The sequence below is a fragment of the Anopheles merus genome, chromosome X, assembly GCF_017562075.2.
Source record: "Anopheles merus strain MAF chromosome X, AmerM5.1, whole genome shotgun sequence".
Lineage (NCBI taxonomy): Eukaryota > Metazoa > Arthropoda > Insecta > Diptera > Culicidae > Anopheles > Anopheles merus.
Window position 1 is genome coordinate 26,174,362 of NC_054081.1, and position 13,497 is coordinate 26,187,858.

The window sequence follows — 13,497 nt, forward strand, 5'->3', positions numbered from 1 at the left end:
CGATCGTTCGAAACTCATTGCCAGAACGAATGCAAATTTCATTTTGGAAGGATCGGTGCCGGAAGATGCAGTGAAAATTATGAAATGTTAATAGAAAAGTGATTAAGTAAATCGTGAAAGATGTCAACGCAGGCGTAAATGGAGTTTGTTTTGTTACATGATCTACGGGTAAGTGCATGCATAAGAAGAAGAATCATCCTAATGATGTTTGTGTTCTATCAATCGTATTGCTTTTAATGTTTGTTAATTCTTCTATTATTTTCCATCACACCTAGCTATTTCATTACCAAAGCTCCTGATAACAGATCAAAGCAGATGGATCGGGCATACAGAGTCGCCGTTTAACTTAAAATATCTTCGTGATCGGTAAGTTTTAAATAGTAGTAGTTTTGTTCACCATTCTAATGCTCGATTTATCTTTCATTCCTCAGGCAAACACATCAAACAGCATGTTTTTTTTTTCAACAGCACGCACCATCGGTGGAGCAAGCAGCTAACGTTTTGTTCGCCCAGCACGCACCATCAAGTATTGAAATATTTTCAAATAGCTTTGTGAATAAAAAACTGCACACTTACTGTCGGAATTTCCTGGAATTTTTTGGTCGGGCTACGCTCGCGGGAATGGTGTGTCCGTTGAGGAGAAGGAAAGAAATGGTGGGAGTGAGGATTAACCAAAAACGCGGCATTGAGAATGAGGGGAGATGCGCTCAGCGCTCACGCTGGGTCACTCAGGATGCTTGAAATAAAATGTTAACAAGCATCGATTTCAAGCATGCATGTCGCGCGACATTTTGCCAAGCGGGGTGCTTTTGCATTCTTCTCCCTCGCCCCCCTCCTCCCCCCCCCCCCCGTTCCTTTCTTTCTGTGCACTAGTGATGGGTAATCCGGAGCGGAGTCATGGATCAACTCCGACTCCGGTGCGCAAAATATGACTCCGACTCCGGATCACAACCGGATTCAACTCCGGATCAGTCCGGATCAGTCCGGATCACTCCGGATCACTCCGGATCAGTCCGGATCAGTCCGGATTACTCCGGATCAGTCCGGACTACTCCGGACCAGTCCAGATCACTCCAAATCACTCCGGATCACTCCGGATCACTCCGGATCACTCCGGATCAGTCCAGATTACTCCGGACCAGTCCGGATCACTTCAGATTACTCCGGATCAATCTGGATTAATCCGGATTAGTTGAAATGAGTCCGGATCAGTTCGGATCAGTTTGGATCAGTCCGAATGAGTCTGGGTCACTCTGGAGTACTTCGGATCAGTTCGGATCAGTCCGAATGAGTCTGAATGTCTGCGAACAGACGGCGTCAACGGGCCTGCCCACGCCGGAATGCACAGCCGATGGCATACGATTCTATCTTCACGATTGACATGAGAGGGACAGAGCTTATACCCCGAACGTACCCGAAAGGTATGCATGCTTCACTCATCAAGATTTAAAGGCAAGGACAAGGCAAAAGAGACAAAGAAAAGTTACACGGCTACACATGTCCTCTAGATTGATCCGGTGTGATACGGACTGATCCGGAGTGATCCGGAGTGATCCGGATTGATCCGGACTGATCCGGAGTGATCCGGAGTGATCCGGAGTGACTGATCCGGACTCGGAGTCGATGAGTCCGGAGGTTTGCTCGTGCGCACCCCCCCCCCCCCCCCCGGTAAAACAGTCCGGAGTAACTCCGAGTCCGATTCCAAGGGGTACCGGAGTCGGATCGATCCGACTCCGGTAAAAAATCGTATTTACCCATCACTACTGTGCACATGTGCCGCTGTGCCCCATCGCGAGCACACGCAATTGTCAACGAAAAATTCTTAGAACGGTTGGCACGTATGGGTTTCAAAACGGTGGAAAATTTTATTTGGTCTTCGTTTTTTGGACTGATTGGAGCAAAAAATTATTTCCGCACGCCTTGGAGAATAGAGCTAGAAAAAAGTGAAAAAAGGTAAATAAAATGATAGAATGACTTTGTGGTCGAAAGAATTTTAAAACAACTAATTTTTAAACCATAGCCATATCAGCGATGGAAAACCAGGCTAGCGAAAATCCAGAGAAAACACTGGCTTCACTCAATGGAAAAATTGACAAGGTGTTAGGAATGATGAATGAAATACAATTAGGAATGCAGGAGCACGACAAACAAATTTGGAAGCTGACAAATGCAATTGGAACAGTAAAATGCCAACTGGATTATCTTATAGATAATATCGTCGTCCCATCATCTCCGACCTCAAGCGCAGTGGCTGCAAACGCAGATTCAGGATCTGGAACAAAAATATCATCAGAAGAAGAATTTCGTAAATTGGAGGAAAAGCTGTCGACGGAAGTTCACTTTGAGGAAGTGAAGAATAGTTTAAATAAGGTTATAGTAGTTACCTTCTATAAACAACGGATTCATGAGGCGTTATATATTTTGTTTTGCCCGGTGTTTTTAATGAATTGCAACTGGAGTGGAGAAGGAAGAAAAAATCAAAAAATTAGTTTTTGTGATAAAGTGAATGTTTTGCGGCTTTTTCAACAAATATCTTCCCACGAACGTGAACTTATCGATGCAATAACAATTAATGAATATATCAAAACAAAATTGAGAAATGCAACGTCCCATGCTGGTATAAAAAACACCAAACAAACAGTGGCACGCAAAACATTTACAAAACCTCAAAAAAAGTGATGTGATTAGTTAAAGATACAGCTAGATTAAAGCATAAAAGATTGATGAATTCTATTTTAATTGAATTCATAAGCTATAAATAGTGACAATGGTGCTGTGAACTTTTATATGAATTGGGACAAACCTACAAAAGTACCTAAATAAGATGATAGCAATCGAACTGTTAGATGAACTTTTTGCTGTGATGTTTTTGGTGTAAATATATGTTAGAATTATAATAAGCATAATCATAAAACTATTGAGAAATAAAATGGATTTTTTAATAAATGAATGGAAAGACAACAAATAAGAATTAATACTTGAGTAAAAAAGTTAGCCTGGCAACTCGTACGACGTAACTACATACCCGTCATGGGTTCAAGTCCCGAATAGACCGTGCCCCCATACGTAGCACTGACTTTCCTGGTATGGTAACAATAAGTGACTCAAAGCCAAGCTCATTTCACTACTGGGTACAGGCCTTGACCGACAGCGGGTGTTGTGCCAAAGAAGAAGAAGAAGAAAAAAGTTTGTATTTTATGAAAGAAGATCAGTAAATGCTTTGATTATCTCTTCTTCTTCTTTGGCCCAACAACCGTTATCGGTCAAGGCCTACCTGTACCACTAATGGGCTTGAGTTTCAGCGACTTATTAGTTTCTATAACAAAATAGTCAGTGCTACGTATGGCGGCCCGCTCCATTTGGAACTTGAACCCATAACGGGCATATTGTTAAGTCGTACGTGATGACGACTGTACTACGAAATCGGCCTAATTTAATTACACTAAGATAAAAAGCTACAATTAACTATAACTTATTAGAATTCATTGAACAGTAGTGACTATTGTAGTTTCTATTTATATGATTTTAAAATGGGCAAGACAAACTATTTTGTTAGTGTAATAGCTTCCTAAACAATAAGTAACATATCAAATGATGATGAAGATTGCCCACCTCTTTCCCATGCATAGATTTGAGCAGGAAACGAAAACATATTAAATGAAAAAGCGAGTGGGTGAACAAATCTATTTGAAGAGCCCACATTCACGCGCGCGCAGCTCAAATCTATGCATAACCTTTTTAACTACAAAGTACGTTAATCATCATCATTTGATATAGCTATTTTAATATGAGTTACTAATAAACATTCAAATAAAATAATACTAACATAAACTACTGCATGCATTCTAATCTAAACGATTCTAATAATACGAATGTAGTCCAACCCATGCTCCATCTGCCAAATAGAAACAAAAAATAAAATTAGTCATGTTAAAATAACCTTAAATAACACTGAAACTTACCCGTGCCACAGAAAATTAGGAGCCAAATACCTTCTCTAAAATAAAAATAAAATCATATTATTATAAATAAATACAACTATGCTTTTGGAAAAGTGTGGAGGAGAGGAAAAAATCCTATTGTATCGGATGGAATGGTGGTTAGAATAGAGTTGCTGAAAAGGGATTGGGATGGTAAATGTATGGTCACTAATTTACATTTTATGTTTTGATGCGGTAGTTCTACCCGTTGGCGAGGAGTGTTATTTTTTACTTTGTAAATGTGTAAACTAGTGGACGATAATTCTATTTCTGAAATATGGTCCTTTGCAGAAAGCTTGAACATCTCCTCTTTCGACTCATACTGCATACCAACGACAACAAAAGAAGAATGTGTCTCCTTAGCTTCCACAAACTGGCAAATATAATTTGTGTCACTAAGAAACCATTGGTTTCTAAAATTGGCTTTTAGGCTAAAGTCGGCTCTAACTTGCAAACCAATACCATTAGGCATCAACTGCGGATAAGTTGGAGCGGGAATGTTTTTAGCTCTTTTTATATGTTGAAATTCCTTGCATCTTGTTATAACCTGTTCCATACATCTGTTGCCTGACTTACAACTACCTTTTAAAATCTGTAAATGATTTTCAATATCATATGCGGATATATCATCTACCGCTCCAAATTATCTACATCATTATAAATATGTATAAGGCCATGTACATTAGTAGTTAAATTAGTTCTACCATAAAAATCTGCAAATTTTTTTACGTAAATATACATTAATCTTTTAGCAAGCGGCCAAAGAGGTTTGTGATGATTAGAGGAAAATATAGTCATAGAACAAAAATAAAGCAAATAATGACTAAATGCCTCCTCCCACATAAAATCTCTATACACAATAATACTAACGTAATGTAAAAATGTACGGAACTCTGTCGCCTTCCAAAATTTCATAAATTTAACGTGCCGCAATCTCCTATTGAACTCTACTGGAAGCTGTGTTGCTATTAAAAAATTTGAAACTGTTTCTATGTGTGCCTCTGTCCATTTGGGGAATTTGGGAAATTTGTGCTCAAGAAATCCTATAGCTAATTTATTTGAAATACCCAAATCTGATTGATGCATGCGTTCTGCTATGATTATATGATCTACAATGTTAAAACCCACCACATCTTCCAAAGGTGACTTCCAACTTTGTGATGTTCCTTATCCGTCCTGCCTTTAAAGCTTTCCTCAGTCCGCAATTCAGCATCCACATCATCAAAAATGACTTTTTTCCCTTCGTGTACTCCCACGCATGTACATTTATGACAGCTGTGTTTGCCAACGTAGCTTATGGTAGCTGAAATGTAAAAAAAACGGTTTTAAAATTTGTTCGTTGTTTTTTTATAGTACATTTATTACTACAATTACCTTTGGCAAAGCAGCGGGCGGGTAAATCAGCGATAAATATGTGAAGTTTAACGCCCACCGTCTTGTCGCCGAACCGCAAGCCGCTTGATTGAAGCTTGTTTACTTCATCAACGAGAGGCCGCAAAAATCCTTCCACGTGATCCGGTTTCGTGAATCCACAAAATACACCGGCAAGCATCACCGGTGCATCTGGTAGTTCCTCTACCTTAAATAGAATCGGCCATAACTGCCTTGCCGAACTCTTGTAAAGGGGTAATCCATCGATGAAAACCTGCAAAGAAAAAAGATCAACATGCGGGATAATCTCCCTATAAAAGATATTAGTATATTGCAAATTATATTATCCAATAAGCTTTATAAAACTTTAGCAAACGTGCACTCACCCAAAATGTTCTCTTATCACGGTCTCTATTCCCTGATACCAAAACTGCCCACCCAAGATTGGTTGGATTTCCATCCCGACCTTGGTGGACGTTTTTAAGAGGGTTCGAGCGTCAGCAGGAAGGCAGAGCTTCAGCTTTCTTCGCAACAGACCCAGAATCATGTTGACCGTAGATCGGGACAGATTTTTCGTTACGGCAACATAACGAAGTCCTTCCTGCAGCGATATGTTGTCAAAAAACTGGTAGTTTGTGTCTCTTTCCATGTACACATCTTCCTCATCTTCCTGCCAATCGTTTTCCTCCTGTAAATCGAATTCGGCTTCCCGTTCCATGTCACCATAGCCACCATCGCCGTCAGACGCACATAGCTCCGCTCCGGCGTTAGATTCATCAACTGTAAAGATATGTACACGGTTAACCTTTGTTAGCTTTAACAACTTTAGCAGCTTTGTATTCACATTTGCTTACCATTCATGTTGAGATTCGGCTCCTGTCCTGCCGTTACACCGCTTGAGCCCGGAAGATTCGGTTGGTGCTGCTCCGCTTGCCATTCGCGTTCCAACTGCTCCAAATACTGTTGGCGTTTTTTCGAAAGACTGCCATCCATTCGCATTTTTTTTGATGCCATTTTTACACGGCTTCACGATAAATTCCTATATCACCGTTATATTAATAAACCAAACACAATTATGAATAGGACCGACACTTTTCTTAACTAAGCTTCTTTTGGTGTGGAAACTTACCGGCAATCTGGTTCACAACACTATCCACGGCAATCAAACACTTTTACACCGGCACATACACTTTTTGCAAACAGTAATCACAGCACAACTTTGTTTCACACTTAAATACCACAATCACAGCTAAATATATTTAAAATATACACGAAAACAAGTTAAATTTCGTCAGCTTCTTTGATAAAACAAACCAAGCCAAACCAAGCCAAACCAGCTCACTTTGTTTTTGTACCTGTGAAGTGTCAAATGTTGAACTCTCAAAGTGTGAGGGAGAAAGAACAACAAAATGGGACTGTCACTATGGGACAGCTCGAATCAAATGTCATAATTTTTCGTGCAGAATATATTATAACGAATAATTGTCACAATAAAATGACCAAGCTAAAGACCATTATGCTTGAAATATTATGCATATTGTAATAATCCTCAATGAAGTATTCAATTAATAGTATTTCATAAATCATATATTTGTATATAAAAATTATTTATTTTCCTACCCTAGAATGTCCATAATGTCTTCCGTCCATAGTGCCTCTGGGTAGAGCGGGATCTCGCGGTTCATAACTGATTTTAACCAACACTAATGAGGAGGGAGCGTACATACGTGGGGGATGGTGGTGGCGAATGGAAAATTGTGAGTGTGGGTCTCACGCTCAGAGCAAAAATCAGCAATCATCGCAACTGTGGGAGCGTTCAGGAATGGGGGTGGAGGGAGTGCGAGAGCTGTATCTCATGCACACAGCGAAATTTTGGTTAACACCTCGATGGTGGGAGCGTTTAGGCATGGGATGGGGTGGTGGAGTGCGAGTGTGTCGCATGACTGCTTCAACACTAGGGCCAGGGGTAGCGAGAGGCATCAAAATGAGTTACTCTTTGCCAAGCGGGCTGGTACAGTATCGGACAGAAAGATAGGACCCTGGTTTTTTCATCGCACCGTGCACTTGTTTGACCACGTTACTTGTGTGTGTGTTTGTGTGTTTGTGTGTGTGTGTGTGTGTGTGTGTGTGTATGTGTGTGTGTGTGTGTGTGTGTGTGTGTGTGTGTGGTGTGTGTGTGTGTGTGTGTGTGTGTGTGTGTGTGTGTGTGTGTGTGTGTGTGTGTGTGTGTGTGTGTGTGTGTGTGTGTGTGTGTGTGTGTGTGTGTGTGTGTGCGCGCGCGAATGCGCGGGTTTTTGTCTGAAGAAACGTAGCTGGACATGGTTTCATATTGCGTTGAAAACATTCTTATTATGTGTGTTATCATGTGAAACAGCGTGCGTTCACACTTGGATAAAAGCTAAAGTTTGCATCGATAGCAGCGAATGTTCTTCGGACGAGAACGCATGTGTGCTGTTTCATGAATGTGATTGCGACAGCGGTGCGAAATGGAAACGCGCACAATAGCAATGAACTCGGTATTCCCTCACAGGTGTTTCTCCAGTGCACGACATTGAAAGGCCAGCGTGCATCTCTGCGTTGAAGCTGGAGGAAACTTTATGCGTGGAAATAGTGGTTTATAGGAAACTTTATGCGTGCATTGAGCTGGCGCGCAGTTGTTCTTTTCAATGGGCGTTTTGTTTCATGAGCGCGGCAGTATTCTCTTCTCGATTTAAATGGGTAGACGCTCACTCGCTTACTCATGGATAGTTTTTATCCATACACTTTTTTCGCTGCTCTACAACGATGTAATTCATCACGTGTAGAAGCAGAACGCAGGCTGAGCACGGGATCAGCCGTGTCCAACTTTTTAACCAGCGCGTTCTTGACGGTCCAAGCAAGCAATGTTAGTAACAATGGGTCGAGGTAAACATTGTACCGATTATCAGCACCATATGATAAAGCGACTGGCTGCGGCTGGCATTAAGCGCAAAACGATCGAGTTCATAATGGAACGATCGCGCACTTTTGTGGCAAACGCGCTTCGGACAACCGAAACGTGCTTAGACAACCAAAACGCGCTTGGACAACCGAAACGCCCAAGTCAACCAGACGTCCTCAGAAGACCACGGCGAAAGAAGACCGTAAAATTGTTAATATATCGAAAAAACACTGATCGCGAGGGCGGTGGTTCTGCTTATTACACCAAAAACCTAACTCAAAACACAAAAAAAACTACTAGCAAATCTATCCGAAACGACATACTTGTGAAACAAACACACACACCAATACACATTTAAACATACACACACACATGCACACACACACACACACACACACACACACACACACACACACACACACACACAACACCACACACACACACACACACACCACACACACACACACACACACACACACACACACACACACACACACACACACACACACACACACACACCACACACACACACACACACACACACACACACATGCACACACACACATAAACACACAAACCACACATAAACCTGTCCCAACGGGTGCATGCTGCGTTGAAAACACTAGGGTCCTATCATTCGGTCCGATACTGTACCAAAATTCACCGCCCGAGATCGTTTGTACTTCCAAACCGACCTCGGTTGGGGTTTTGAGGAATGTTGAGCAGCGATGAAAAGGGGGTACCGTTCAATCGGCAAAAATCATTAAGGACTTATTCTTCGACCTAGAATCCTATTTACATTTTTGTAGCCTATAATAACTTACTTATCCGGCGCTACAACCGCTTTGCAGTCTTGGCCTGCCTCAGGAGTGTCCGAAACCGTTCACGGTCTCGCGCCTTTGTCTGCCAGTCCGTTATCCCGGCCTTAATGGTGGACGCCTCCACGCCATCTTGCCACCTCAGTTTGGGCTTACCACGCATCCTTTGTCCTTGTGGACGGCCTAAAAAGACTTTACGGGCTGGGTCGTCTGTTTCCATGCGTACAACATGGCCAGCCCACAGAAGCCTGGCGAGTTTAATACGCTGTACGACAGTGAGGTCGCCGTACATCTCGTATAGCTCGTCATTATAGCGGCTCCTCCATTGTCCTTCCACTCATGCGGGGCCAAGTATCCTTCTGAGCATCTTCCTCTCGAACGCGGCTAAGAGGGTTTCCTCAGATTTCGACAGTGTCCATGTCTCAGAGGCGTATGTGAGTACTGGTACTATATAGGTATTATATAGTCCCAGCTTCGTCCGTCGCGACAGGTTCTTTGAGGTGAACTGATTTTTCAGGCTGTAGAATAACCGGTTGGCAGCCAGCATCCTTGCGCGCAACTCAGCTTCCATGCTATTGTCGTTGCTGACCTTAGACCTCAGATAGGTGAATTCTGGGACCACTTTAAAAGTGCGTTCACCTACCGTCACGTCACGCCTACGTAGATTCTGATTATTTATTGGTAGGCCCGCTGATGTTGCCACCATCACCTTTGCCTCGTTTATCTGCAATCCGAGGCTCTCTGCCGCCTGTTCGATTCCTCGGTAGGCTTCTGCTACATAGGAGAGCCGCAGACCAATGATGTCTATATCATCAGCGTATGCCAGGATCTGGGTTGACTTATAGAAGATGGTTCCCGTAGTCTCCACCCTCGAGTCGCGGATGGCCCTCTCTGGCGCCAAGTTGAATAGGAGGCAAGCAAGCCCGTCCCTCTGGCGCAGACCTTTGGTGGTAGCAAAAGGTCCTGAAAGTTTTCCATCCACCCTCACCTGGCAAGTGACGTTGGTCATAGTCATTCTAACTAGCCTTATCGGTTTGGCCGAGATTCATAAGAGCTCATAGCGTCACACAGTTTACCCTGGCTATGCTATCGTATGCGGCTTTGAAGTCTATGAAGAGATGGTATGTGTCGTTTCTGTATTCAGCCATCTTCTCCAAGATCTGCCGCATGGTGAAGATCTGATCAGTGGTTGATTTTCCGTTTCGGAATCCTCTTTGATAGTTTCCGACAATCTCTTCGACGTGCGAGAATATTTTAAAGGCGATATTCAACACCCTAATACCCCTGTAGTTGTTGCAGTCCAATCCGTCTCCTTTTTTGTATATGGGATATATGATGTTATGTATATGGGGTAGATGATTCCAAATCGATTATCGATTCACAATCGATTCTCAAATCACTATCCCAAACCTCAGTTAAAATTTGATGAGTCTCGTTTGCTAGTCGTGCACCTCCATTTTTGTCCAGTTCAGCTGCTATTCCGTCGGTTCCGAGTTCCTTGTTATTATTCAGCTGATGGATAGCCTTTCTTGTTTCTTCTATGCTAGGTGGCAGTAGCATGACACTGTCTGCTAGTGGCGCCTCAAGCTGTTCGTTAAACTGGTCGTTGAGTAATTCATCAAAGAACTTAGCCCACCGCGAGAGGACCTCTGGCTGGTTACTGACCAGATCTCCATCCTTGTTGCGACAGCAGGTTACCTTAGGTGTAACGTTGTTTCGGTGACCTGCTATCGCTTGGTAAAACTTTCGTGTCGGTCCATACCAATCTCTGATTTGCCTGACTTCCCGCATGTTTTCCTATTTCCATGCGTGTTTCTTGGAACGGTGAATTCGTTTCTCTTCGCACTTAAGGCGTGTGTATTCGGTCACTTGTTCGCTTTCTTCGAAAACCAGCTAGATTTGGTGTTGACACGACATGGATCATGTTTCTTGCACAGTTTATTATTTTTTGTTTTTTGAGTGTCCTTTCGCTTGTAGTTTCATATCTGTTTTCTGGTAGTAGAGACTCGTCTAAAGCGACTTTGAATTTCTGTTAGACAGTAATGTCCCTTAGAGAGTCCTTGTTGAGCCGAGGCTGCGTGGTGTTACCACCCCTGTTGTGCACACCATTCCCTAGCCAACGAATCTCTTGTAGAGCTACGAGCTCTATGATCAGTGTGACTAGGGTATCATCAAGTTGTTTCAAGGCTCCGGCTTCGGTTAGAGTGCGTACGTTCCATGAGCCCAATTTAATCATAGTCTTGGGGCATTGCGTAGGGTCGGTATCGTTGAATCCGTTTCGTTAATTCCTGTAGCTTTCTATATTCGTTTGATACATGAGACTGGGTAGTCACCCCTGCGCCTGACCTGCGCTTACGTGACCGTTTTGTTTAGCGTCGAGTAGTCCCCCCCGACGTTCAGGCACCCAACTTCCCGGGAAGCCCACCACCATTCTGGACGACGAGGATGTGCCGGAATAGGAGTTGGATGGCAATGCAATGAGATCCGAAGCCCTATATTGACCCTCGGAGGGCTTCGGATCTCATTGCATAAATAACTAGAAACTTCGTCTAGTTGAGGAAAAAAAAAACTGTAGACAGGTGCAAGTGCGGATATGAAGCTCGATGGTTATGGGCTGGTCCAGAAACAATTGTTGAGTTCAGTGCTTCCAAAGTATCTTTCACCGGGAAGTAATACTGTTGTGATAATGATGGTTCAGGACCAGGTGGAGTAGACATGCGTGCGGCTAAACAGTGAGTCGTTGTAGGTGTCCGTGTGGTATAGCGGTTATTAAAGCTAGTTGCTAGTGAGTGTGTGTTGTTTATTTTTTTATTTATTTCATATATATAACCGACGGACTATCGTGTCTAATCGGCAACCTTATAATTAAATTAAGGAGCATATAACTAAACCTCTAGTTATAAGCAAACATTAAATGTGACGTAGACGCAATTGCTCCTTGAACGTGGAAGTAGACATACTATAATCAAACAAATCTAACACTTCATTGAACTCGAGGGACATATGTATAATAGGGTGTCCCTGGCTATGGTTGTTGCGGGTACGCGGTACACGGAGATGGAAATAAGATCTAAGAATCCGACAGAGAGCGAACAAATGGATGCTGGCTAGTAATGCCGGGGAATCGATTTCTCCGTTAAGGAGCCGGAATATAAAAAGCAATTTCGTGTTGTAAAGCAATTTCGAGTGGCTGTATGATACTGATGCCGACGGGTCAGGTAAATGGTATAAGTGCTGCGTCTCGAAAGATAGTCGGGACTCTCACTTTGAATGAATGTATGTAAGGATGTATATTAATTGTTCTTTCTTCTTCTTCTTTGGCACAACAACCGTTGTCGGTCAAGGCCTGCCTTTTACCCACTAGTGAAGTGAGCTTGTTTTTCAGTGACTTATTGTTACCATAGCAGGATAGTCCGTCCTACGTATGGGGGCACGGTCTATTCAGGGCTTGAACCCATGACGGGCATGTTGTTAAGTCGTATGAGTTGACGACTGTACCACCAGACGGGCTCAAATTGTTCTATACATCCACATTATTCCTCCAGATTCACCAAGAAATCCAAAGATCTAGCGGTGATACGTTAACCCCGTAGGGACATCGTCTAACGCACAAGGTAGCGGTGATATCACTCACACAAATCAAAATTAGAATATCTAATCGGATAAAGAACATAAATAACATCGAACTCCATTCTTTGTGACAATCTGACTGCGCAAATCAGTACATTGACAATCATTAATATTTTTCAATTAATACAATTAAATATTACAATTTAAGCTTTTTCAACATTTAGAGCAATAATACGACCTTAATTAAACATAATTATTTATTTTTTTACACTGATGCTTTTAACGACCATTCAAGATTTTTAGCAGCCGTCAGGCAAAACGAGACAACTCTCAAAGCGAGACTTCTTTTACTTACTTGAATTTGTCAATTCTTTCGGCATGCATCGACCTGTATGCTATATGAACGTTGGATTATATGGTGGTTGGTTGTAGGATGATGCTGGATGTTCATGTTGGAAAACATCATTGTGATTGAAAATGCCGTGTACTGCTGAAAAATTATTTACTAAACATGGAACACATGAAAATATAGAAAGTAACTTAACAAATTGAAATTTGCTCTGATTTGTTCGGACAAATTCTCGATATTTCCGAGTTTTCCCGGTTTAACCTGGTTGCGTGGCCGACTTATTCTCGAGGCATACATCATTAGAGAAATATAATATTAAGTCAAAGACAAAAGCAATAGAGTATCAGTGAGTTATTTAAGAAAATAAACGAACTGAAAATAGTGAACTACAAATACCACCATATTTATTGAAATTAGGCATTTTGACGTTAGCATATATGCCCTAAAGGGATATAAATACCAACACATCTGCGGTTCACTTACCTGTTC

General features: G+C 42.2%; 1 protein-coding gene and 1 long non-coding RNA gene across 3 annotated transcripts; one reads left to right on the forward strand and one right to left on the reverse strand.

Annotated features, from left to right (window-relative positions):
• Nucleotides 1-326: 326 nt before the first annotated feature.
• On the forward strand, nt 327-575 carry LOC121594336. The gene is made up of 2 exons (XR_006004938.1): nt 327-366; nt 432-575. It is a non-coding gene; the product is annotated as an uncharacterized LOC121594336 (long non-coding RNA).
• A 1,264-nt stretch (nt 576-1,839) lies between these two features.
• LOC121596621 lies at nt 1,840-6,697 on the reverse strand. 2 transcript variants are annotated; one of them, XR_006005298.1, is made up of 8 exons: nt 6,481-6,697; nt 6,206-6,390; nt 5,738-6,131; nt 5,355-5,662; nt 5,109-5,283; nt 3,963-3,997; nt 2,385-2,453; nt 2,254-2,272 (listed from the first exon to the last, which is right to left on the reverse strand). XR_006005298.1 is itself a non-coding variant. In XM_041921723.1 (7 exons), the coding sequence occupies exons 2-7, from the start codon at nt 6,363-6,365 to the stop codon at nt 2,266-2,268; spliced, it is 1,113 nt and encodes a 370-aa protein (XP_041777657.1). In that variant the 5' UTR covers nt 6,366-6,390; nt 6,481-6,697; the 3' UTR covers nt 1,840-2,265. The 2 variants fall into 2 exon arrangements, 1 of the variants encoding a protein (XP_041777657.1); XM_041921723.1 differs by lacking the exon at nt 3,963-3,997 and having other exon boundaries at nt 1,840-2,272.
• Nucleotides 6,698-13,497: the final 6,800 nt, after the last annotated feature.

Excerpts from the sequence above, each read along its gene's own strand:
- LOC121596621 (XM_041921723.1), bottom strand. The coding sequence starts at position 6,365 with ATGGCATCAAAAAAAATGCGAATGGATGGCAGTCTTTCGAAAAAACGC. Across the intron at positions 5,663-5,737 it reads GTGATAAGAGAACATTTTGG|GGAGATTATCCCGCATGTTG; the intron begins GTGAGTGCACGT and ends TATCTTTTATAG. Across the intron at positions 2,454-5,108 it reads AGTCACCTTTGGAAGATGTG|TTGCAATTCATTAAAAACAC; the intron begins GTGGGTTTTAAC and ends TCTCCACTCCAG.